Source organism: Drosophila tropicalis, unplaced genomic scaffold (assembly GCF_018151085.1).
Source record: "Drosophila tropicalis isolate 14030-0801.00 unplaced genomic scaffold, ASM1815108v1 contig_401, whole genome shotgun sequence".
NCBI classification, from domain to species: domain Eukaryota; kingdom Metazoa; phylum Arthropoda; class Insecta; order Diptera; family Drosophilidae; genus Drosophila; species Drosophila tropicalis.
Window position 1 is genome coordinate 529,831 of NW_027172864.1, and position 27,562 is coordinate 557,392.

Consider the following 27,562-nt stretch of genomic DNA (forward strand, 5'->3'; position numbering starts at 1 on the left):
GCCAAAAATCTTCTCGACATATAGTGTCGAAGATATTGGCAGAAACACTTATTTTAAAGGACGAAATGTCCCGAGAGTAAGAAAATTTAAACTTTTCCACCGCAATATTCGAGACGTTAACTTTCTTCCGAATATAGGCTATTACATCATCAGATGTGACAACAGGGTCTAGCCTAGAAACAAATATATGTTTCTTTGGTGGTATGCCAACGAGAGGCCGCGGTCCCGAAGCGTCAGCCGCAGCAGTAACGTTGGACAAGTCACCCACTGCAGCAGTCAACTTTTTTACGGGGCCCTCGATATTTTTTGAACTATCGGCAATTTCCATTGGAATGGGTAATTGTTCGTACACATCGGACACTACAATAGGCATCGTTTTTAAGAGATCATTCCCAGGTGATACCGGTAATTCCTTACTAATAGCATTCACAACCGGGCTCTTAAACGATATCAATTGCTGTACATTAGGAGTGGACGGTGCATGAGACCGGTCGGGGACGATAAGAGACGCTGGCGGGTCTACAGATGCAGAAACATCCCAAGGACTGGTCCTTTTACGTTTCGGAGACTCATTCATAAGCGATAAACTTCTGAACTGAGTCTCCACCACAGTAAACTCCGCTTGGAGTTTATTAAAACCTGCCCTTAAAGTGTCAAAACTATCTCTAGTCCGCCTCATGAAAGAGCGCATCTCATTCTCGACCTCTCGGCAAGCATCACATCCATATTTTAAGCCACCACCTTTAGCAATAGACTCCTTGATTCTGCCTGTGTAACCTGCACACTTAACGTGAACCGCATTGTCAAACAACCAACACAGAATATAATCATGGGAGTCAACCGCATTAGTGGCAACTATGCAATTATTTTTTGAGCAGACAACCATTTTATCAAAAAGTTTAATTTAATTAAAAAAGGAAATACAAAAAATAAAAAATTAAAATTCTAAGGGTTAAAATTCTGTGTATAAGAATATACTGACCAGTTCTGACACAAGGGTTAATGTGCAGAGTAAGCCTTCACAACTAGAGAATAAAAAGAGATGAAAGCACAAAAACAAAAACACGTATCACAAAGTCGCGGGTAGGCAAAAGACGAGAGCGCAAATCAATCAAGAATAGGAAAGAGCGGGAGAGCGCGTCAAATTGAACACATGCAACAACAATTTGTACGCAAGAGCGCGAGAGTTAGTTAAAACGGTAAAGACACAAACGCAAAAGAGATAAGCAAAACAACAACACCGCTAATGCAAGTATTGTTGTAAGTTTTGATTTTATTTAAATTTAAACAAAAGCGACAGCAAGAATTCGCGAAATGAAAATAAAATTCGGATGTTGAAATTATTATTAATTAAACCGATAATGAATTTAAGAAATTTGTAAAAGTATTTAATCGCGAAAAAAAATAAAAATTAATAAGCGCAAAAAAAACACGTCCGTCCTCTGCAACGGGTTAATGATGCGCCCTACGATCAATACCTACATATATCAAACTTACTTTTCGTATCAAATATACCCACAATAGAACAACAGAGAGACCGCATTACATCCAAAAAAATGCAAAACACTACTTAACAGTTAAAATTCACCACTCTACAAACATATAAAGCAAAGTAACGGAAATTACATATATAAAATATCATCGACATTGGAAAAAATCATACTGTTTTTCAAAGAAAACCATATCCCCTACCTCCCGCTCCCAAATAGAACAATAATCCCTGGACTTTCCCCACCATTATAAACAGTACACGACAAAAATATAGCAAAGACAATACACCGACAAGTATTTCTAGGCGGCTCTTCCTCGATCTCAAGGCTAAATACAACAATCACACATTTATATATACAGACGGCTCGTTGCAACACAACACTGCTACCTTTGCCATCACCACCGAAAAGGAAACCTTACAAAGAGGTATACTACCGCACTTCACATCAATACTATCAGCCGAAACCATAGCAATTCTTGATGCAATTCAACTAATTCAAAGTAGAAAAGGTTACTTTGTAATTTGTTCTGATTCTCTCTCATATATAAAATCTATCGGGAACTTTGACAACAACAACTTTTATCCAACATTAATTAGGAATCTTCTTACAAGTATATATCGATCCCAACAACGTCAACCCATGCCCAAACTGTTTATGTGCAAGTAACCTCAACATTACCCACATCTACCAAACTACCAAATTTTATTGAAATCGGACTAGAAACATGCAAAATATGCGTATGAACGTATTTTACTACGCAGTCCATAAGGCCAGGATTGACCGTTGGCTGGTGGCGGCGCTAGAGTGCTCCTGTGTTTGTAGAGTGAGCGAGATTGCACATAGTATGAAGCATGTAAAAACAATAGACATACATTTGGTTTGGTTTGGTTCAAAAAAATTTGTTTCACCTGGTGTATGGTATACCCAAGTCGACGAGTCGACTTACTTACTTCATTTTTTTTTTTTGTTAAATGAGAAATATATATATGTATGTACAATGACGACATTAGCTCGTTCGGGTTCCTTCGGCTAACCTCAGCATGAAATACGCTGACAGAATTTTTTTCTGTCGACGTCAGTGGTTCGGAATATGTGGCGATTTCGTCCCCGGCGACATTTGATACTGAAGGGAAGTATAAAGTATTTTGGTAATGTATGGATCTTTAAACTTCTTCCACCAGCGCTTTATTAAGCCGGGACCACTCTTAGCCCAACTAACAGACGTCGATATATGCTGATTAAAACAAATATCATGGTACATTAAGATAACAAAAACCAAAAAAGTAATACTAATTCTTTCTAACGGGAAATTTTTTAAATAGTAAATTGCTAATTGTGGATAACCTGTATAAAAAGGCATAGTTTTGCACATAGAACATTTTAGCGATAACATTTTGGGCCTAAACCAACCCTGAAAAGCGTTCAGGTCTATATGCAGGGTGTGGCCTGAAAAGGAGTCTTCCATGCTTTTTTAACATCATCGGCATACATAAGAACTTTGGAACTTAACACTAGATTTACCAAGAAATTTGTATGCCTATTTATACCAGAGCCAGTCAATTTGACTGGTTAAGAAAAGTCCTATTATTTTATATTAAAATTCGTAATCCTTTAAAAGATTTAATGAGAAATAAAAAAATATAAATAAAATAATAAAAAAGCATCATCATCGGTGATTTTTATTTGCCTTTCTTCGGCTTGATAACTGATATTCAGCTGAGAGATCTTCAGCTAATCTAAACAAACTTACAATCAGTGATGTTTTAAACAAGGGAACTTCCTAAAAGGGCAAAATATAAAATATTTGCATATCAATCATATAACCAGTGAAAATGACTGGTTACGGTATAAGTGCCAAAAACAAAAAAAAATCTCTTTTCATATGAACACAAAATGAAATTAACATATCAAATTGTATGTATTTAGTGGTTATTTAAAAAGTCATAACATAATATCGAAAAAAATAAAAACGCTTATTTATGAAATAAAAAGTAAAACCAGTCATTTTGACTAATGTGGTAGATCTAGTGTTAAAAGAACGGTGGGGAGATCATAAATGAAAATGGTAAACAGTATTGGGCCAAGGTAACTGCCCTATGGGACTCCCGATTTAACACAAAATAACTTAGAAAGAGAAAACCCCATTGCTTGGATATTGTGACATCCAAGGACGCAGAGCATCCGGAAAGCCAACCAAATTCAGCTTATTACTATTACTTTTGTAAGGCATGGTCTACTGAATTGAAAGCTTTACTGAAGTCTGAATATATGATAGCAGTTGGGTGTAACGGACAACTAAAAAAGATTAAGTAAAGGTGAACACAATGACTCCGCACAGGACACAAGCGGAAATACAACCTGGACCCGATGAGTATGCCGGCTTGATTATCATTAGTTCCTTAGCTGCCAAACTTTCCGTTATAATAAGAGTGCAGTTGGACTTCGTTACAATAAATGGATAAATCTGACTTGAGTTGTAGTTAGTAGATATGTACGTAGTCGAGAAGAAGTTAGCAAATAAATTAGAAATATATGAGAAATGGAAGAGATATAGAATTTCGCTTTGACTTAAGGAAACACTAGAAGTTTTTTGGGTTTTCGAAGAATTGCAACCTGCAAAGTTGTATGTAATCATTATAGCATTCAGAATAAAGAATAGTAAAATTCGACGTAGCCACAGGGTAACGAGAAAGATCCAACGATAGACCAGTGACTTAAGATGAAAAATACATCACAGTTTTTTAGGAAGACTGTCTTGTTTTTTTTAAGCTCCTGCGTTTTCTACTGATTTTATATTTTTTATCTTGTTTTCTCGCCATCGCCATCGCAATTGAAATTATATTATTAAAACTAACTTGCACCATACAGTTCGTTGCTTTTTGTGTTTTAGTGTTAATTAATTTAACAACTTTTATTTCTGTTTATTGCTTTCCTAATAAACTTTGTTGGTTTTTTTTTTCTTTTCTTCCCCTATTTCCCACCTGAATCTCATTTTTTTTCTTGTAAATCACGAGAAACGCTCATTTGTTGTTGTCTTGCAATTTCTTTGAGTTCTTGTTGCAGTGTTTTTGTTATTGTGATTTGTAGCTCCCGCGCTCGCGCTCTTTAACTTTTTTCTTCTCTCGCTTTCGTTTCACTCGTCGCCGTTATATGCGAGTTATGTAGTCGAAGTTCTTTCTCTCTCTCTTCATCTACATTTAACTAGCTCGATCTAGAAATAAAAGCTCAAAAGCTCTATCTCGACTATCAGAAAGCTTTTGAGCTCACTCTTTAAAAAATATGAACAAGTGAAGAACAAAACTGAAATAAAGAGCTTTATATAATTAAAAAGAAAAACAATAAAAATATTATTTTATTTAATTAAATGTTAACAGACAACTGTTAACAAAACTGGCGCAGTCGACGGAGTAACCAGAAACATTAAACTCACTTAAGTGCAGTTTGTGCGAATTCGTGCTTGTATGTAATTTCATACATGTACATACCAACCTTGTGCAAAAGACACATAACCTGAAAGGCACGTTTTGTCAAAACATACCGGCTTTGACAAAGAGATTCGCAAAAGTGTGTACAGACGAATAAAAACCAACTAAGTGATTTTTTCTACATCGGATAATTGCTGCATCCCGTACAAATTCGTGTTTAACCTGGAAACATCTTGTGCATTTTTTATGCAGCGTGCCGGCATTTGAAACTGTATTTTCTGTATGTACATATGTGTGTCTGTGTGTTTAAATCATAAAGTGCACATACACATACACAAATATCCCGGAGCGAACAACTAGTTCGATGACAATTTTTTAAGAACGATTGATATCGATTGGCGACGGAAACTAATAGAACTAATTCTGTTAGTATTTTTCTTTGTAAGTTCTAAAGAACTACAGCGGCTACCATTTCTTTGGTAGCGATGGCAAACGAGTTCACCTTATCGTTTGGAGACATCCTTAGGGATGCCCACCACATTCACGAGTACAGAGGAGACAACTCAAGGGCTCTGTCATCATTTATTCGTGAAGTGGAGATGATATTTTCACTGTTACCGCCACATCTACTGCAGGAGTCTACGTCTTTCGCCGTGTCATCCTCAACAAAATCCAAGGCGCAGCTCTACATGTTGTGAGAACCATCGAGAATGCCGAGCCGTCGTGAGACGACATCAAGACGACTCTTATTCGGAATTTTGGCGTAAAGGAATCTTATAATCAACTTTACCAAGAAGCGTTCATGCTAAGTAACAAAAACGATATTACAGAATATTTTAAATCTTTAAGAAATATAATGTGTAAAATTAATGAAAAATATGAATATGATAGTGTAAAACATTCTGAGTTTAGTCCCAAAAATGTTGAAAAAGCTATGTTAAGAACATTTTGGAAAAATATCGATGTAAATTTAGCTTCAGTCATAATTAATAGAAATGTTAAAAAATTTAAGAGAAGCATTCAATTTATTAGAAACTGAAGGTCTTGTTAGAACTCAAAATATTAAACAAAAATTTTCACAATGTAACGAAAAATCGAACAAAACGGAAAATCAAAACTATCAATATCAAAATAATAATACAAATAATCAAAAAGACCGATCTCACAAATCAAATTATAATAACCAAGATCAAACATAGTAACAATTACCAAAATGTAAAATCTAATTCAGGAAACTTTCGATCAGGAACACAAAATTTAAATTCAAATCAAACCTGTACAAGCCAACAAAGCTATGTTTAAAAAATGAGCATTGATCATGTCCAAGCAGATAAAGCTGATTGTAATCAATTCAATAATGATAATCAAAACCAGAACATTACTTCTGAATCAATGTCTGAGCCAAAGAATTGTTCTTGCCATGCAAATTTTCATAAAACTGCCACTTCCCTTGATAAAGTTAACTGTAAACAATGAAAGCATCACTGCCCTGATTGATACTGGTTCAACAACATCCATATTAAACAGGGACAAGTTATTACAATACCCCCGAAGAACTTTGTGTCATCCAATATCATTTTCATTTTCATCTCTAAATTCAAAATCGCTAATAACGCAAGAAATTATAACTGATCTGCCTCTCGAATTTAAAGAAGATGCCACAATGAGTTGGAAATTGACAACATTTAATAACAAATCGTTCGATGCTATTATAGGGCAGCACATTCTTAAGCCATTAAATGCTATTATTAATTTTTATCAAAATACAATCACAATTAATAATAACACTATTCAATTTCAAAATAGTTCACCATACTCTGAGGAGGTAAATCAAATTGAAACAATTAAAATAGAAAATAGAACACAGAAAATTCTTTTCAATGATTTAAATCAAGAGCAAAACAATGCTCTAACTCAAATTTTAAGTAGATTTAAAAAGTTAATATTTCTTGAAGGTCAGTGTCTTAGCAATACAAACATTATTGAACATCAGATAAAAACAGTAGTGGATAAACCTTTATATTGCAGCATTTATAGATATCCTCAAATTTATTTATTTATTTACGTCAACTAACACAGCAGTCGACGAAAAAGCTTAAGCTAAAGACAGATAGTAATTAAATGAAGAAGGTAGCTTAGCTTTACACACAACTAAACATCCCCGGCCCGGTGGAGGTGTTTTATTTGCACAAGGTGCCAGCTATGCCCCGATTCACAGCCAATGTGGCCAGGGATGAGTTGCAGCCAATCCAAATATATGAGCAAGAAATATATAAGCAAATTGAAGAAATGCTACAACAAGGAATAATACGTAAAAGCAATTACGAGAAGTGTTTAACAAATTAGAGCTTTTCTAGGAATCACTGGGTACTATAGAAAGTTCATAAATAGTTTTTCTCAAGTAGCTTATCCATTGATTAAATGCCTTAAAAAGGATGCCAAGATCGATTTTGATGAGCCTAACTTCATGATTGCATTTGACAAATTGAAAAGAATCATAACTGTACTTAAGTATCCGGACTTCAAGAAGAAATTTCAGCTTATTACTGATGCTAGTAACATAGCTTTAGGTGCTGTTTTGCAACAAGATGGTCATCCTATTTGTTATTCAAGTTGTACATTGAATGACCATGAGAAAAATTAATTTTCTATACAGAAGGAATTACTAGCTATAGTGTGGGCAACAGCATATTTCCGTCCATATCTCTATGGAGTTGAATTCGACATTTTGTCCGATCACCAACCACTTATAACGGAAAAGAACTTAATGAAATACTTTATAGATGGCTTGTTAAGCTTAGCGAATTTAACATAAACGTATCATACATTAAAGGAAAGGATAACCAGGTAGCTGATTTTTTAAGTCGAATACGTAAAGACGAAATTTGTGCCGTAAACATTTTTGAATCTCATAGCTCTTTAGAAAACAATGTTGATGACATTAGTACACAACATACACAAGCTGAAGATTTTGGGGACACTACTATTTTAGGTATATTAGAAACAGCTGTTAATAGAATTAAAATACAAATAATCCTAACAGAGGAAAAAACTATGGAGTTCGAATATAAAAATAAAAATAAGAAAATTTATTTAAATTTAAATGATCTTGAAAATGGAATGGAACAAATTTTGAAAAATCATATCATAAAAGGCAAAGTAGGAATATTCAGTGAATATAATGAAAATCTATACAACAAATTTCAAAGCAAAATCGTCCAAATTTTCGAAGGCAATAAAAATGTAAAATTTGTAAAATGCTCATTTTACGCAATAGATATTGAAAACAAGGAAGATTTGTATAAAGAAATTGATCATAAATATGATACTGGTCATTCCGGTATAAATGGAAATTACCAAAGTTTAAAAAAGATTATTTACTTTCCAAACCTTCAACACTACATCCAAAAGTATATTAACAATTATGACATTTGTAATCGGTGTAAATATGATAGGAACCCAGTTAAAGAAAAATTTAAATATACAGAAACACCAAACGATACAAGAAAAATTGTTCATATGGATATCTATACAAATTCAAAATGTAATTTTCTAACTTTTATTGACCGATTTTCAAAGTTTGCTACTGCTTTCTACCTTGAGGATCGGAATAATCAAACTATAATCGAAAAAATGCGCTCGTACAAATCCCAAAGAGGAAATTTTGAAAAATTAATAACTGATAATGAATTTAATAGTGTAAATATAAAAGAATATTTAAGGAATGATAATATAGAAGTTCATTTTGTGAAACCGAACAGTCATACTGGCAATGCAGACGTTGAAAGGTTTCATAACACTCTAACGGAAAAGATAAGAATTATTTTTATTTATTTATTTATTTTATTTACGTCAACTAACACAGCAGTCGACGAAAAAGCCTAAGCTAAAGACAGATAGTAATTAAATGAAGAAGGTAGCTTAGCTTTATACACAACTAAACATCCCCGACCCGGTGGAGGTGTTTTATTTGCACAAGGTGCCAGCTATGCCCCGATTCACAGCCAATGTGGCCAGGGATGAGTTGCAGCCAATCCAAGTCCAGAATATTTGGTTTCGCTGTAGATGATTAAAAAGTATAGCGCGAAGAGAAGTGACAGAAAGATGAGGAGAGATAAGGTGAGAAAGGTTGTTATAAGATTGGCAAAGAACACGAAGAGGTTCGTGAAGAGAGTAGTTAGTCAGACATCTACTAAGGTGAATAGGAAAAAAGTTTCTGGTCCGACGTGAGGGAACACAAAAATACAGCGTATCTAGTAAATTGGTCGCCGTTGACTAGTTTATGGAGAAAGAGAATGCCAAAAACAAGCCTACGGTTATAAAGTGAAGGAAGATTAATAAGATGAAGTCTGTCAGAATAAGAAGGTAGGCGAAGACCCGGGTCCCAATTTAGACCGCGTAGCGCAAACTTGAGGAATTGCTTCTGTACCGATTCAATACTGCGCTGGTGAACATCACATTGCGGGTTCCACACTGGCGAGCAATATTCTAGAGTAGGGCGAACTAACGAAGTGTATAAAACCTTTGTTACATAGGGATCATCAAATTCTTTGGCCCAACGTTTAATGAAGCCGAGAAGGCTGCTTGCTCTGTTGACAATTGAAGATATATGAACATTAAATGAAAGTTTAGGGTCGAACATAACGCCTAAGTCTTTGAATGATGGAACACAATCTAACAGAACAGACTTAATAGAGTAATGAGCTAGGAGCGGAGACAAACGACTGAAAGTCATAAAAGAACACTTAGAGGCATTAAGGTGTAATTTATTAACGTGGCACCAATCACAGAACGCATCGAGATCTGATTGCAAGTACTGTTGGAAAGAAGGATCATTATAGGAATAACAAATCTTGACGTCATCCGCAAACATGAGCACGCGTAAATGAGCCAAGGCCAAAGGCAAATCATTTATAAACAATGTAAATAATAGTGGGCCCAGATGACTGCCTTGGGGTACACCTGACGTAACTCGAACAGTTTTAGATATCGAGCAACGAAAAGACACCTTTTGGGTTCTGCCAATAAAATACGACTTTAACCAACTCAATAATTTTGGTGAAAAACCCATGATGTTAAGTTTCGCGAGAAGCATAGAATGATCAACCGTATCAAAAGCCTTACTAAAGTCAGTATAAATAACATCAGTTTGACACTTTTTACGGAAGCCATGGTGTACAAGGGTAGTCAATTCTAAAAGGTTGGTAAGCGACGAACGACCTTTCATGAAACCATGCTGACAAGGAGAAATAGTGGATCTGGATAGATGTTGAAGGGAAGACATAATAATTTTCTCAAACAGTTTAGGTATTGCCGAAAGTTTGGCAATGCCACGGTAGTTGGAAACATCCGATTTGCTACCCTTTTTAAAAAGCGGAATAATAAAAGACTCCTTCCAAATATCAGGAAATCTACAAGTCTCACTCGATATAAAGAATAACCGAGCTAAAGGCTTAGATAGGGAAATCGAACACATTTTAAGGATGCAACTAGGTATATTATCAGGCCCGGGAACGAAGGAAGACTTCATAGATGACAAGCTAGAGAGAATACAGTCTTCAGTAATACTGGGAAAAAACATACAATTTAAATGTGGGATTGAAAAGGGATAGGGTGTGGGATCCGAAACAGTAGTAGAATATGTCGACTGAAAAAATTTAGCAAACAGATCTGCAATATCTAAATCATTATTAGCAGACTGGTCGTTAAGTCTGAAGGTGGAAGGTAGTACATTAGAGCGTCTTTTGGAATTGACAAAGTTGTAAAATCTTTTGGGGTTCTTATAAAATTCAGCCTTACAGCGAACGAGATAATTGTTGTAGCATTGAGTATTTAAAAGACAAAATTGAGATTTGGCTATACAATAATTTGCATAGTCAAGTCGCGAACCAGTTTTTTTAAATCTTTTAAAATATCTCGATTTAATGTTACGAAGATTAGAGAGCCTACGTGTGAACCAGACTGGCGAGCTGGAGACGGTAGAGACATTCACATAAGGAACGCATTTATCAATTAGAGAATTAAGAGCAGAATAGAAAAACTTCACTGCACAATCTATATCGCAGCACTCAAATAGAAACGACCAATTAAAAGAGAAAATAAGGCTGTTAAGAAGATTGAAATTTGTTTTACGAAAACATCTACGACGAGAATTTGAGATGTTTTTAAATAAATTAGTAACGGAATTGTAAGAAATAGTAACTTCAATAGTAGGATGATATGGATCTTCAGGTTTCACTAGTGGCTGTGTTTGCGATACAGCACTAACAGTGGGATCAGAGACAAAAACAAGATCAAGAATTCTTTTAGAACAGTTAAGGAAAGAATTCAACTGATATAGTGGACATTCAAGTAGGCTATCAAGAAAAACATGTTGAGATGAAGGAATTAAGAAAGATAGATTATCATCAACAAGCCAAGAAATATTAGGCAAGTTAAAATCACCTAAAACTATAAGAAAATCACGATCTCTAAGACGACCAAAAATAGTTCGTAAAGCATCAGCATGGTGCACGTAGATCATGATATCAGAAGCTGGAGGAATATATGAACAAGAGATATATAGGCTAAAGTTAGAACATGTAACTTCGACGCAAATAAACTCAACACCTAAGGGGAGATCAATCGGCACCACACTTGAAGACAGATTCGAGTTTACAGCAATGAGTACTCCACCGCCACGACGACCAACACGATCAAGCCTAAAAGAAATAAAGTTATTAGAAAGAATTTCATTATCTAAAACAGAGGAGTTAAGCCAAGTTTCAGAGAAAGCTAATATGCCAGCCGAAAAGGTTTGGCTCTCACAGAACAGGTTTGACAGCTTGGTAAGAAGTCCTCTTACATTTTGATAATGAATGCAAAGACTAGACGTTATTAATTTTTTGAAGCAGAAGATAAAGTAGGAAGGTGGACAGGCAACGGACGAGAGCGCTTATTGGGCGCAAACTCGTGTACAACTAGGCCCTCTGGCCAAAAATTTGGGTCAACCATAGCTGAGAAGTACTCATTTGGTACTGTAATTTTAAAAGAGGAGATTTCGCGAGGCCTAGAAAACTTAAACTTTTGAATTAAAACCTTAGCAGGGCAAATATTATCAATGTAAGCTGCCACAGACGGCTCAGAAGTATCTGGAGCAAGCCTAGAGATAAATAATTGTTTGCGATGAGGCACTACAGTTAGTGGAGGTAGAGGAGCATTGGGATCCGCAAGTGATTGAGAGCCGGCATGATCCTGTGATTGATCAGAGTTCCCGTGAGGGATAGATTGAGGTACACCAGGGTACTTCAATCTGAAAAGAAGAGCATAAAGAGGGACAAGAAGATGGTGTAGGCGAAAGTAAAATCGGAGAGGAAGTAATAGAGAGAGCTGGCGACTGCTTACGAGGCAACTCAAGGGTACATTTCTTGTGCAATTTCTCAGAAGGTGGAACAAACTTGAATTGCGATAATAAATGTACGCTAGAGTCACACTCGTTAGACAGCTGTTTGGCCAGTTTGTTTAAAGAAAGAAACCTTAAACGAAGATCCCTATACATACGGCTAAAATCAAGCTGCTGGCTGGCACTAAGCCAAGCTCAGGCTTAGACACAGACAAACCAGAAAATTTGTCGTAGTCGCGGCCATTGAGGCCAGCACATTTTAAGTGAATAAGATTATCGCAGAGCCAACAAGATATTGCTCTATACTGATCATCAAAACTATCAGAATATTTGCAATTAGGTAGACAACAAGCTATTGAAAAGCCGAAAGAATGGCAAAAAAAAATTATATCTATATAAGAATGTATAGAAAAATTAAATTCACAGCACAAAGATAATTATTGATAAATAATCAATAATTACAAATAAAACAAAGAGACAGCTAGAGTGCACAGCACAACAGAGAGTGCAAGAACAGTTATAAGCCGAGCTTTGAGAGGCGGCCTTACAAAAGTGATTACGCGGGAGAGAAGCTGAGCACAAGCACAAAGCAGAGAGAACAACAAAGCCACTAGCACTGATGGTATGATGGGGGCGATGAGGGGGAGCAACTGCAGAAGCAATGACGAAAGAAAAAAAATAAAAAAATATGTAAATGCACCAAACACTAATCACGAAAAAGAAAAAACTGTTTAAACTGATTAATTTGGCGAATTATGGAAATAAAACACAAGGGAGTCAAGCGAACAAAGCTTATCTTGAAAACAAAGATCTATTAGTCAAAGATAAAGTTAGTAAAGCCATAGAATATTATAATAACAGCTATCACTCTACAATACAAGATACGCCACTGAATATTGAATATGGAAATTGTGACAAAAAAATTATATATAATAACATTCTAAAATATAAGGAGCACTACATTACATCTATAAGTGAAACAAGAGAAAACTTTGAAGAAACTAGAAACGAAGGATATATAAACCATAGGGCCGGGGCTAACTTCGACCGCGTCAATGTTTGTATACCCTTGCAACTTTTTTGGTAACTCTTTCCTTACCTATTAGCCATCAATGTGGAAGAACGTTTTATCTACAAAGGCTTATGTTTGGGAAAGAATGGCCTACAATCATAGGAAATAACGAAGATATTGATCATAGTCACTGTTTTCCACCGATCTTGATCAAATTTGGCACAGTAGTTAATAGGCGTAATAATATTAAGTTTCACGATAATAGCACAGAAAATAACGAAGTTATTGAGAAAAGTCACTGTTCGTGACTTTGGGGTTTGTATGGGAGCTATATGATATAGTCCGATCCGGCTGAATCCGAGATATACAACCCCTGCAGTATACAACCCTATGTGCAAAATTTCAGCTCTGTAGCTCTTACGGTCTAGGAGGAGTTTGCGTTGAGCCAGACGGACGGACGGACGGACGGACATGGCTATTTGAACTCTTCTCGTCGTGCTGATCAAGAATATATGTATATACTTTGTATGGTCGGAGATGCTTCGTTCTATGCGTTGCACACTTCTGACCAAAATTAATATACCCTTTTTGCAAGGGTATAAAAACTATAAGTCTCTAAGACACAAAAATGAACCGAAATATAGAAAATTTAAGTTAAATAATGTACATAGCTCCAACATAAAAAGAAAGAAGAAATATCAGACTTGAAATGCAACATAATCTACCAGAATTGTATTCCGAACACTAATATATGTATATATATAAACGAATTGTAAAACTCAGGAGAGTCTTAATTTAAGCGATAGGGAAGTTATGTAGTCGAAGTTCTTTCTCTCTCTTTTCATCTACATTTAACTAGCTCGATCTAGAAATAAAAGCTCAAAAGCTCTATCTCGACTATCAGAAAGCTTTTGAGCTCACTCTTTGAAAAAATATGAACAAGTGAACAAGTGAAGAACAAAACTGAAATAAATAGCTTTATATAATTAAAAAGAAAAACAATAAAAATATTATTTTATTTAATTAAATGTTAACAGACAACTGTTAACAAAACTTGCGCTCACATTGCAGTCTGTTGTGTGTCTATAATTTAAACTCTATATCTTTTAGTCAGTGCTCTCTATTCTCTATTTTTCTTTTCACCCTTGTGCACCCTCAATATATCTCCTTCCTATTATTTCTGGACCTCAGCTTTACTATCGCGTAATCACTTTTGTAACGCCGCCTCTCAAAGCTTGGTTTTTAACTGTTCTTGCACTTTTTCTTTATTTGTATTTATTGATTTTTTATCGATAAGTATCTTAGTGCCGTGTTTCTAAATTTTCTATATATTTTTGCATTGTGTTTCTTTCAACTTGCAAGCATTCTGATCGTTTTGATGATCAGTATACAGCAATATCTTTCTGGTTCTGCGATAATCTAATTCACTTGAAATGTGCAGCCCTTAATGACTTAGCGACTATGACAAATTTTCTCGTTTGTCTGTGTCTAGGCCTGAGCTTGGATGAATGCGCTGGAATTGCCCATCTTGTGCCAGCCAGCAGCTTGATTTTAGCCGTATGTATAGGGATCTTCGTTTAAAGTTTCTTTCTTTAAACAAACTGGCCAAACAGCTGTCTAACGAGTGTGACTCTAGCGTACATTTATTGTCGCAATTCAAGTTTGTTCCACCTTCTGAGAAATTGCCCAAGAAATGTAGCCTTGAGTTGCCTCGTAAGCAGCCGCCAGCTCTCTCTATTACTTCGTCTCTCATTTTACTTTCGCCTACACCATCTTCCACCCATTTCAAGCCCTGATGTACCTCAATCTATCCCTCACGGGAACTCTGATCAATCATACGATCATGTTCAATCACTTGCAGATCCCAATGCTCCTCCGCCTTCACTAACTGTAGTGCCTCATCGCAAGCAATTATTCATCTCCAGGCTTGCTCCTGATACTTCTGAGTCGGCTGTGGCAGCTTACAATGATAATATATGCCCTGCTAAGGTTTTCATTCAAAAGTTTAAGTTTTCCAGGCCTCGCGAAATTTCCTCTTTTAAAATTACAATACCAAATGAGTATTTCTCAGCTATGGTTGACGCTAATTTTTGGCCAGAGGGCCAAGTTATACACGAGTTTGCGCCCAATAAGGCTTGATCGTGTTGGTCGTCGTGGCGGTGGAGAATTCATTGCTGTCAACTCGAATCTGTGTTCAAGTGTGGTGCCGATTGATATCCCCTTAGGTGTTGAGTTTATTTGCGTCGAAGTTACATGTTCTAACTTTAGCCTATATATCCCTTGTTCATATATTCCCCCAGCTTCTGATATCATGATGTACGTGCACCATGCTGATGCTTTACGAACTATTTTTAGTCGTCCGAAAGATAATATTTCTTGACTTTTTGATGATAATTTATCTTTCTTAATTCCTTCATCTTAACTTGTTTTTCTTGATAGCCTACTTGAATGTCCACTATATCAGTTAAATTCTTTCTTAACTCTTCTAAAAGAATCCTTGATCTTGTTTTTGTCTCTGATCCCACTGTTAGTGCTGTATCATGAACACAGCCACTAGTGAAACCTGAAGATCCTTATCACCCTACCATTGAAGTTAATATTTCTTACAATTCCGTTACTAATTCATTTAATAACATCTTAAGTTCTCGTCGTAGATGTTTTCGTAAAACAAATTTCAATCTTCTTAACAGCCTTATTTTCTCTTTTGATTGGTCGTTTCTATTTGAGTGCTGCGATATAGATTGTGCAGTGAAGTTTTTCTATTCTGCTCTTAATTCTCTAATTGATAAATGCGTTCCTTATGTGAATGTCTCTACTGTCTCCAGCGCGCCAGTTGATTCACACGTAGGCTCTCTAATCTCCGTAACATTAAATCGAGATATTTTAAAAGATTTAAAAAAAACTGGTTCGCGACTTGACTATGTAAATTATTGTATAGCCAAATCTCAATTTTGTCTTTGAATTACTCAATGCTATAACAATTATCTCGTTCGCTGTAAGGCTGAATTTTATAATAACCCCAAAAGATTTTACAACTTTGTCAATTCCAAAAGACGCTCTAATGTACTACCTTCCACCTTCAGACTTAACGACCAGACTGCTAATATGATTCAGATATTGCAGATCTGTTTGCTAAATTCTTTCAGTCGACATATTCTACTACTGTTTCGGATCCCACACCCTATCCCTTTTCAAGCCCACATTTAAATTGTATGTTTTTTCCCAGTATTACTGAAGACTGTATTATCTCTAGCTTGTCATCTATGAAATCTTCCTTCGTTCCCGGGCCTGATAATATACCTAGTTGCATCCTTAAAATGTGTTCGATTTCCCTATCTAAGCCTTTAGCTCGGTTATTCTTTATATCGAGTGAGACTTGTAGATTTCCTGATATTTGGAAGGAGTCTTTTATTATTCCGCTTTTTAAAAAGGGTAGCAAATCGGATGTTTCCAACTACCGTGGCATTGCCGAACTTTCGGCAATACCTAAACTGTTTGAGAAAATTATTACGTCTTCCCTTCAACATCTATCCAGATCCACTATTTCTCCTTGTCAGCATGACTTCATGAAAGGTCGTTTGTCGCTTACCAACCTTTTTAGAATTGACTACCCTTGTACACCATGGCTTCCGTAAAAAGTGTCAAACTGATGTTATTTATACTGACTTTAGTAAGGCTTTTGATACGGTTGATCATTCTATGCTTCTCGCGAAACTTAACATCATGGGTTTTTCCTCAAAACTATAGGCTTGGTCAAAGTCGTATCTTATTGGCAGAACCCAAAAGGTGTCTTTTCGTTCCTCGATATCTAAAACTGTTCGAGTTACGTCAGGTGTACCCCAAGGCAGTCATCTGGGCCCACTATTATTTACATTGTTTATAAATGATTTGCTTTTGGCCTTGGCTCATTTACGCGTGCTCATGTTTGCGGATGACGTCAAGATTTGTTATTCCTATAATGATCCTTTTTTCCAACAGCACATGCATTCAGATCTCGATGCGTTCTGTTCTTTTATGACTTTCAGTCGTTTGTCTCCGCTCCTAGTTCATTACTCTATTTAGTCTGTTCTGTTAGATTGTGTACCATCATTCAAAGACTAAAGCGTTATGTTTGACCCTAAACTTTCATTTAATATTCATATTTTTTCAATTGTCATGGAATGGAAGTTGTACAGGATGGAAGTTGTACAGTTGGATCCAAGTGCTAATCACGAAAGCCAAAAAGTAAAAACTGTTTTTGTACTGTCTTATACAGCCAACAGTAAATAAAAATATTCGAGGGTGGGGCGGGCTGCAAACTTTTGTTTAGCAGAACAGACAGGCAATATGAAGTTATTAGAGGAATATAATCAGAAACCCATTAGAACTTGTGTCCAAATAAATAAACATTAGAAATGTTTTGAGAGGTCCAAAAAACTATAAATCCAATTCGATTCGCAACAGCTCTGAGAACACTCCACGATGTCTCTTTCCGACTTTGTTTCTCGAGGCTCCAGAAGCCTTGACTCTAGCTACCGATGTGCAAGTTATGTCTATCAAAAAACACTTAGAACAGCTCAAGTCACTTTGGGTAACCGCATAAATCTTTGTCGACTAAACGAGACAAAGATAGTGCTATAGCTACAATCAAAGCTAAATACGAATACTGATATATGGTATACGAGGGAGGCGTGTCTTTGTTCGGAGAGCGAATCAAGCAGTTGTCCGCGAAAATGGCTCTTCCAGTCACCTCGAAGTCGGAAGTCGAAGTCGAAATCTTTGACGAATACAGCCTGGCTCGGCCCATATTCCGTGACTTATTAACCGCGATTTATATCAATAATCTATGTCAAACACGAGTAGGTAGTCAAAGTTAGCGCATATTCAATAGAAAACCTTGCTATTTAGTATTAAGTTAAAAAAAAATTAAATTAATGTATTTTAATAAGAAATTAATGTATTTTAATAATGTATTAATGTATTTTATGCGGTGCACATTTTTAATAGGATACACTTTAAATGGAAAAAATAATTAAATGTTATTGTTTCCTATTAAAATACATTAATTTCTTATTAAAATACATTAATTTAATTTTTTTTTTAACTTTATACTAAAACAGCAAGGTTTTCTGTTGAATATGGGCTAACTACATATATTTCGTGAATAGGTGGCTATAGGTGGCCAACTATAACTTCATATAATTATTGAAACTATGCATAAATTATTAATTATTAAGAAATATTACAGGGACGGACATCTTCGATATGAAAGTTTTGTGAATGGGAAGGTATGAAGGTATTGCCAATGGAAATAACGTGGCAAATATATAATTGTGTGGCATGGCAATATTTAATCGATTTATTTTGATTATATTTGATTTTGAGATTAAAGCTAACGGTCATTGAGCAAGCACAAGTAAAAAACGAAAGCTGAAACATGGAGTGTGGCGCTCTTGACGGAACTATGCTCATAATCAAAATGAAATCGCGGGGAGAATAACTGCAGTCGAATTTTAAATCCTTAATATGCAACTGATTAAATGTTAAGCAATATCACAAGATCTAATATTGAGATAAATTAAATTGTTTAAATGGTTAAAATAACTGATTAGTAATATCACAAAAAAAAGTAGTATTGGGAAAATAAATATTTAATTAAGAAATAAGACACCATATGACGACGTGTATTTTGTCGGGATGTCCGTGCTGGATAGTGTTTATTAAGTGACTTATTAGTTGAACCCTACTTAGTGGGCTGATTCACAGATGTGTCAGTTGTAGCTCTTGAATTTTGTTGGGAAAGTTTTGAAAAATCGACCAAACATTGATGGAGAAACCAAATTTGGTTTGTAGAGAAATTTACAAAAAACTGTTTTTCTTGAAAACTAAAAAAAAAATTCAATAAAAAATCCTTCCCAAGCAGGGGCTTGGGATAGGGATCGCCAATAGAATTAATATAAAACTGATTTTCTTAAAAACTACAACGAATAAAGACAATAAATTTTTTAAGCATACTAACCGCAGGGTTCGTTTGCGTGAAAATTTTACCACGCCCACATCCGCCTTCGCAAATCAACTAAAAGTGATTTTCTCGAAAACTAGCAAAGTTGAAGTCACCAAATTTGGGTTGTAGACTTGTTTAGTATGCACGCAGATTATTAATTTTTAAATCATTTGCCACGCGCACTCCACCTCCATAATTTAGAAAAAACCGATTGCCTCTCTCATTTTTTTGACTATCGTAATGAAATTAGGCTCACAAGTTAGTCTTATTCATTTCTACCAACTTACCAAATTTAAATCGGACAAGAATCACGGAAACTATTCGTGTATGCGAGTTTTACTAGGCTGTTGAATGGGCGACGTCGGCCGTTGGCTAGTGCTGGCGCTAGAGTGCCCGTGTGTTTGTAGAATGGGCGAGAGAGCATTTGCTAGGAGGCATGTAAAAACAATTTAACAGAAAATACATTTGATTTTCGAAATTTGAAATGGTACATGGTATACCGAAGTCAGTGAGTCGAATTATTTACTTTATTTGTAAGTGCACTGTGCAACAAGTGCAAACTCCAACATGGAGTTTAATTCTATTAAAAGAATTATTTGCTCATTACGTTTCTTCGCGCCCTTGCGAAGTTGGTTGGTGTTATCTGATAGGAACCCTATGTAATGCTTTGTTTCTGATTTACTCATTCTCTCAAGAAAAAGGTCCTAGAGGAGTTTCCTTGGGCGTCTGAGCTTGATGTACTTCTCTCCTTTAGACTTCTTCTTTGGTTCTTCTTCGTGCCCAGTACTCAACTAGTGGTCCTTCTTTGGACACACCTCAAATACTTCTTCCAGAAGAGGTGCATCCTTTGTATGGTAGGTGCAGAGTTTAGAATGTCCAAGTCTTCTTGACCGAAATTGGAGCTTAGGGTGGGCTGGTGCTGGTCATCTCGCTCAGGCTTTTTAGTTAATATTGGTTAACTTTAGCGAGTGTCTTTTCCCATACATACACTGATTAATCACTGACCAATGCTCTGCCAATAACTAGTTACTTAAGTTTTCTGCCAAATTCACCCGCTTTTCAGTTATTTTTTTTAACTTGATTTGTGCTTTTCCTGTTTATATACTGAAAGTCGAAGTTAAATCATAGTGCTCCATGGATGATTTGGAGTTAAGTTTATTTAAATGCGTGATGTCTGCAAAGAATTACTATCGGTGAATACCACATATTCACGCCCAAGTAAATAATGCCGAAAGTGTTTTAATGAAACATAGATTTATCGATTGTGGTTGTGGTTGCGATATTTTATTACGTGGGGTCTATTATCGATGCGATGCAAAAGAGTGGCACCATGGGTAAATATTTACTTAAGTTACTCGATATCAAACGAAAGAGAAAAATTCCACGAGCACAATCTCAGGTGCTTGGCGATTTATTTTGAAGTTTTTAGTTAAGTAATTAACAAAAGAAAATTAACTTGTCAGTATATTTTTAAACACATAATTTGTTTACTTTAAAATTTAATTTATTCCTTCTTTAAATTAAATTACATTTTTAAATTTTTTACAAAATGGTTGTCTGCTTTAAAAATAATTGTATAGTTTCAACTATTGCGGTTGACTCCCATGAATATATTCTTTTCTGGCTGTGTGCGGTTCACGTTAAGTGCGCAGGTTACACAGGTAGAATCTATTGCTAAAGGTGGTGCGTAATTAACAAAAGAAAATTTATGTATTTAGCGGGATTATAGCTAAAAGTAGCTGTTTCCGGCTAAGAAAGCTGTAACATTTTGAGATAGTATTGCTAAATGCCGAATTTTGGATACTGGAATGAGCGGCCTGAATAGGGATTCCGGGAGAAGGAAAATAACTCAATCTTCATTCGTTGAATTCAAAATATGAACTGGTTTTATTAACAAAGGTTTGGAGTTTATATATGGAATCTTAGTCTCTAGAAGGTAACAACTGTTCTTAAAATATCTTATTCTAATGAGACTTAAACCCGCGTTTTAGGGGGTTGAAAGTTATTATTATTTTGGGCACGGTGTCGGCCACTTGACATCCTGCCGTTGTGATCTTATGAATATTATTAAGAAATATTACAGGGACGGACACGGAAAGTAGTTATAAGCCCCTTTGAAATTTTTTTTTTTTGAGAAAAATCTGTCTCAATAAATGTGGTCGGAAGCATCTCCTAACAATGTGCATCAATAGTTTGTTCTTAAAATTATTTTTTTTTTTACTTTTGGCCGCCTAATTTTGCAAAATCTACGTATGTGCATCGTGTTCATCTCAAATGGCTTCACCAAATTAATATTCAAATGTGCACCAAAGAAATATACAAAACGAAACAAAAGCATAAAACAAAAATAAGTCTTAAAAATTCATATATTCATAAGATCACAACGGCAGGATGTCAAGTGGCCGACACCGTGCCCAAAATAATAATAACTTTCAACCCCCGAAAACGCGGGTTTAAGTCTCATTAGAATAAGATATTTTAAGAACAGTTGTTACCTTCTAGAAACTAAGATTCCATATATAAACTCCAAACCTTTGTTAATAAAACCAGTTCATATTTTGAATTCAACGAATGAAGATTGAGTTATTTTCCTTCTCCCGGAATCCCTATTCAGGCCGCTCATTCCAGTATCCAAAATTCGGCATTTAGCAATACTATCTCAAAATGTTACAGCTTTCTTAGCCGGAAACAGCTACTTTTAGCTATAATCCCGCTAAATACATAAATTTTCTTTTGTTAATTACGCACCACCTTTAGCAATAGATTCTACCTGTGTAACCTGCGCACTTAACGTGAACCGCACACAGCCAGAAAAGAATATATTCATGGGAGTCAACCGCAATAGTTGAAACTATACAATTATTTTTAAAGCAGACAACCATTTTGTAAAAAATTTAAAAATGTAATTTAATTTAAAGAAGGAATAAATTAAATTTTAAAGTAAACAAATTATGTGTTTAAAAATATACTGACAAGTTAATTTTCTTTTGTTAATTACTTAACTAAAAACTTCAAAATAAATCGCCAAGCACCTGAGATTGTGCTCGTGGAATTTTTCTCTTTCGTTTGATATCGAGTAACTTAAGTAAATATTTACCCATGGTGCCACTCTTTTGCATCGCATCGATAATAGACCCCACGTAATAAAATATCGCAACCACAACCACAATCGATAAATCTATGTTTCATTAAAACACTTTCGGCATTATTTACTTGGGCGTGAATATGTGGTATTCACCGATAGTAATTCTTTGCAGACATCACGCATTTAAATAAACTTAACTCCAAATCATCCATGGAGCACTATGATTTAACTTCGACTTTCAGTATATAAACAGGAAAAGCACAAATCAAGTTAAAAAAATAACTGAAAAGCGGGTGAATTTGGCAGAAAACTTAAGTAACTAGTTATTGGCAGAGCATTGGTCAGTGATTAATCAGTGTATGTATGGGAAAAGACACTCGCTAAAGTTAACCAATATTAACTAAAAAGCCTGAGCGAGATGACCAGCACCAGCCCACCCTAAGCTCCAATTTCGGTCAAGAAGACTTGGACATTCTAAACTCTGCACCTACCATACAAAGGATGCACCTCTTCTGGAAGAAGTATTTGAGGTGTGTCCAAAGAAGGACCACTAGTTGAGTACTGGGCACGAAGAAGAACCAAAGAAGAAGTCTAAAGGAGAGAAGTACATCAAGCTCAGACGCCCAAGGAAACTCCTCTAGGACCTTTTTCTTGAGAGAATGAGTAAATCAGAAACAAAGCATTACATAGGGTTCCTATCAGATAACACCAACCAACTTCGCAAGGGCGCGAAGAAACGTAATGAGCAAATAATTCTTTTAATAGAATTAAACTCCATGTTGGAGTTTGCACTTGTTGCACAGTGCACTTACAAATAAAGTAAATAATTCGACTCACTGACTTCGGTATACCATGTACCATTTCAAATTTCGAAAATCAAATGTATTTTCTGTTAAATTGTTTTTACATGCCTCCTAGCAAATGCTCTCTCGCCCATTCTACAAACACACGGGCACTCTAGCGCCAGCACTAGCCAACGGCCGACGTCGCCCATTCAACAGCCTAGTAAAACTCGCATACACGAATAGTTTCCGTGATTCTTGTCCGATTTAAATTTGGTAAGTTGGTAGAAATGAATAAGACTAACTTGTGAGCCTAATTTCATTACGATAGTCAAAAAAATGAGAGAGGCAATCGGTTTTTTCTAAATTATGGAGGTGGAGTGCGCGTGGCAAATGATTTAAAAATTAATAATCTGCGTGCATACTAAACAAGTCTACAACCCAAATTTGGTGACTTCAACTTTGCTAGTTTTCGAGAAAATCACTTTTAGTTGATTTGCGAAGGCGGATGTGGGCGTGGTCAAATTTTCACGCAAACGAACCCTGCGGTTAGTATGCTTAAAAAATTTATTGTCTTTATTCGTTGTAGTTTTTAAGAAAATCAGTTTTATATTAATTCTATTGGCGATCCCTATCCCAAGCCCCTGCTTGGGAAGGATTTTTTATTGAATTTTTTTTTTTAGTTTTCAAGAAAAACAGTTTTTTGTAAATTTCTCTACAAACCAAATTTGGTTTCTCCATCAATGTTTGGTCGATTTTTCAAAACTTTCCCAACAAAATTCAAGAGCTACAACTGACACATCTGTGAATCAGCCCACTAAGTAGGGTTCAACTAATAAGTCACTTAATAAACACTATCCAGCACGGACATCGCGACAAAATACACGTCGTCATATGGTGTCTTATTTCTTAATTAAATATTTATTTTCCCAATACTTTTTTTTTTGTGATATTACTAATCAGTTATTTTAACCATTTAAACAATTTAATTTATCTCAATATTAGATCTTGTGATATTGCTTAAAATTTAATCAGTTGCATATTAAGGATTTAAAATTCGACTGCAGTTATTCTCCCCGCGATTTCATTTTGATTATGAGCATAGTTCCGTCAAGAGCGCCACACTCCATGTTTCAGCTTTCGTTTTTTACTTGTGCTTGCTCAATGACCGTTAGCTTTAATCTCAAAATCAAATATAATCAAAATAAATCGATTAAATATTGCCATGCCACACAATTATATATTTGCCACGTTATTTCCATTGGCAATACCTTCATACCTTCCCATTCACAAAACTTTCATATCGAAGATGGATTTTGTCAAAAATGAACGCTTTCAGTTCGGCCTGCAACTCTCTTCTTGTTTGAACATTTGATGTGAAGCTTAAACGCTACAAGCGAGCATCACACAGCGATATCTTCTGTTTCCATTTTTCGTCGATAGTTCTGTAACCATGCGGCTTGCGTATTACACCACGAAAAAGCGGTGGCGTGCGACGACTGTGCTGAATATCGGCAGATCCGCCGATTCGCTCTGCCCTGCGTCAGATGCCGTTGTTTGTAAGGCCCCTACGTATTTAATAACACTGTGATAGTCGAAAAAAAGACATGGCAAAATTCGATGGTTTCACCCTATTTCGGGTCCTGCGAATCGAACTGCATCATTAGTTTTCTAAGTTATCACGATGGTTTCATACAAAATTTTTTGCGGAAGTTTTTCATCAAATTTGCCATTTTTTTCGAAAAGGATGTTTTTTCATTTGCTTCTAACTTCTAAAATATTAATTTTTTTACAAACTTTCTTTAGCAAAGTTTCTTAGAATTGAAAGAGCTACAAATGTTGGGAAGTTATCTAGCCTCTAAATCCGTCCGTTCCCGAGCATTGGGACAAAATGTAAAAATAATCGAATCTTGACCAAATTTTTTTTATGTTTTCTTTCTCGCATTTTGCTAAAATTGATATTATTCCATTTGAAGCTTGATAATTATATGAGAACTTATTTTGCTCAATGACAGCAGAAGAGACACCAGACCTATCTAATTTACGATTTATAATATAACCACATAATCAAATTGAATTTTTTTTAGATATGTTAACAAAATTAAACTAACTGTAGTTCTTTACTGTTTCAAAAATATTCATACAGTCGGTATAATAACGTCAGGACCCGAAATAGAGTGAAACCATCGAATTTTGCCATGTCTTTTTTTTCGACTATCACAGTGTAATTGAGCTGGGGATATCTAGAGATGCTGACAAGTTTTATCGATTTGGGATGGATCATACAGATCGTAAATGATGTGCTAAAGAGTTCGCTTGCCTTTGTGACAATTTTAGTTGTCTTACCATCGTATATAATCGAGCTTGGGATATCTAGAGATGTTGACAAGTTTTATCGATTTGGGATGGATCATACGTTGAAAGTAACTCTTCAGGTTCGGTGACAAATGTTGACGAATTATACCTTTCTTTTGGGCTATGACTATCTTTGTAATTGTAATATACTCCGAATGAGATACTGTGCAGATTGAACACTTTTATAGACCATAAAACTCTTCTTTAGTTTTGCGAGTTTATTCTGGCATGCGTAGCAGTTATCCGTATGATGCCATTGTGAATCTATATAAATCATTGGAATGCCGAAACCCATTTTTGGGCGCAACCTTTTCGACCAATTTTGCAAATTGTTATTGCATTGTGGGCTCGTAAATTTTCCACACACGTAGCAAAATCCGGCTAAACTTGTAGGAGACTTGTTCGCAAGTCAAAATTACGATTAACATCTATGCTTACACGATCAGTAGAGGTAATATTTGCTCTCATAAGTACCCACCGATGTCAGTAGAATATCATAGGAAATAAATATTTCTAATATCAAGGGCGTAACCAGTATTTAAGTTTGTAAGGGGTAACATTTTTTTCTCTTAACATAACTCTTATAATGCATTATCAAGTTCCCCTTTAAGTAAATTGATTTAAATGCACCCCCTCCCCCTCTCCCATGCTCAATCAAGGCGCCCTTGACAACTATTATTGTCAAACAATTTATATGCCGTTATTATACCGACTGTATGAATATTTTTGAAACAGTAAAGAACTACAGTTAGTTTAATTTTGTTAACATATCTAAAAAAATTCAATTTGATTATGTGGTTATATTATAAATCGTAAATTAGATAGGTCTGGTGTCTCTTCTGCTGTCATTGAGCAAAATAAGTTCTCTTATAATTATCAAGCTTCAAATGGAATAATATCAATTTTAGCAAAATGCGAGAAAGAAAACATAAAAAAAATTTGATCAAGATTCGATTTTTTTTACATTTTGTCCCAATGCTCGGGAACGGACGGATTTAGAGGATAGATAACTTCCCAACATTTGTAGCTCTTTCAATTCTAAGAAACTTTGCTAAAGAAAGTTTGTAAAAAAATTAATATTTTAGAAGTTAGAAGCAAATGAAAAAAACATCCCTTTCGAAAAAATGGCAACTTTGATGAAAAACTTCCGCAAAAAATTTTGTATGAAACCATCGTGATAACTTAAAAAACTAATGATGCAGTTCGATTCGCAGGACCCGAAATAGGGTGACACCATCGAATTTTGCCATGTCTTTTTTTTTTTTTTTTTTTTAAACTATCACAGTGTAATTGGCGAGATTAGTGTATTTTGCTTTGCTCACAAAAGTAACAATATAAAGACAATCGTAATAATTTGATGTGGTTCAACTTCAGATAATTTGAGATGCCAAAAACTTAAAAGTGAATAATTACTCTATTAGAAAGTTTTTCTTCCATTTTTTTTAAAAGGTAGGCCTAAAATGCTTTTGAGAACCGGAAAAACTCGAGAATTGTATTACGGCAACAATTCTAACCCATACAAATGAGACTTTCTTGTCCCTTGTCATTTTAAATGTCGCTACTACTTAATGGCCGTGTTTTCTAAATGTCACTGGAGCATCCCACCGAAAAGTCAGCTGTGAGTCCCCCAGAATGCTTATTGCATAGTAAATTTAGAGGTGAGCATATACATACGCATTAATAATTATTATTTTAAATACGATTATAACAATACTCACTTGAAATTCACATTCTAGAATATCCGAGTCGTCAAGCAGTCGGACAGTGCATTTATAAGCACCATGACACTCATTTCTGCTTTTAAACATATTTTGTTGTAGTGTCATAAATCTGCGAACTATTTCAAGAAATGCAAATAAGTAACGATAAGCAATTTAACTAACTTATGTATGTATTCCTAACATTTAATAAGTTCATTTTAATTTCTGCTGCAAATAACTAACAAAATAAAACCATGTATACGACATATTTATAGTCAATGCGCATGTCCGTTATTCGTTAATAGTCAAATGTATTTACATTTTTGATATTTTTATACCCTTGCAG

The 27,562-nt window shown here is 35.3% G+C and overlaps 1 protein-coding gene and 1 long non-coding RNA gene across 5 annotated transcripts in view; one reads left to right on the plus strand and one right to left on the minus strand.

Annotated features, from left to right (window-relative positions):
* Frmd5 (FERM domain containing) overlaps positions 1–27,508 on the minus strand; it is a 357,589-nt gene extending 330,081 nt beyond the window's left edge. The window contains exons 1-2 of one of the 3 annotated variants that reach the window (XM_068285405.1): positions 27,460–27,506; positions 27,235–27,353 (exon numbers count right to left, since the gene is read on the minus strand). In XM_068285405.1, the coding sequence (XP_068141506.1) occupies positions 27,235–27,353; positions 27,460–27,502 (162 nt within the window). In that variant the 5' untranslated portion in view covers positions 27,503–27,506. Of the gene's footprint in view, positions 1–27,234; positions 27,354–27,418; positions 27,434–27,459 lie in introns of those variants that run through there. The other 2 variants (XM_068285406.1, XM_068285407.1) reach the window with 2 other exon arrangements.
* On the plus strand, positions 14,243–27,495 carry LOC137573474 (uncharacterized). 2 transcript variants are annotated; one of them, XR_011031892.1, is made up of 3 exons: positions 14,243–14,261; positions 26,966–27,174; positions 27,253–27,495. It is a non-coding gene; the product is annotated as an uncharacterized lncRNA (long non-coding RNA). The 2 variants fall into 2 exon arrangements; XR_011031891.1 differs by lacking the exon at positions 14,243–14,261 and having other exon boundaries at positions 26,724–27,174.
* Positions 27,509–27,562: the final 54 nt, after the last annotated feature.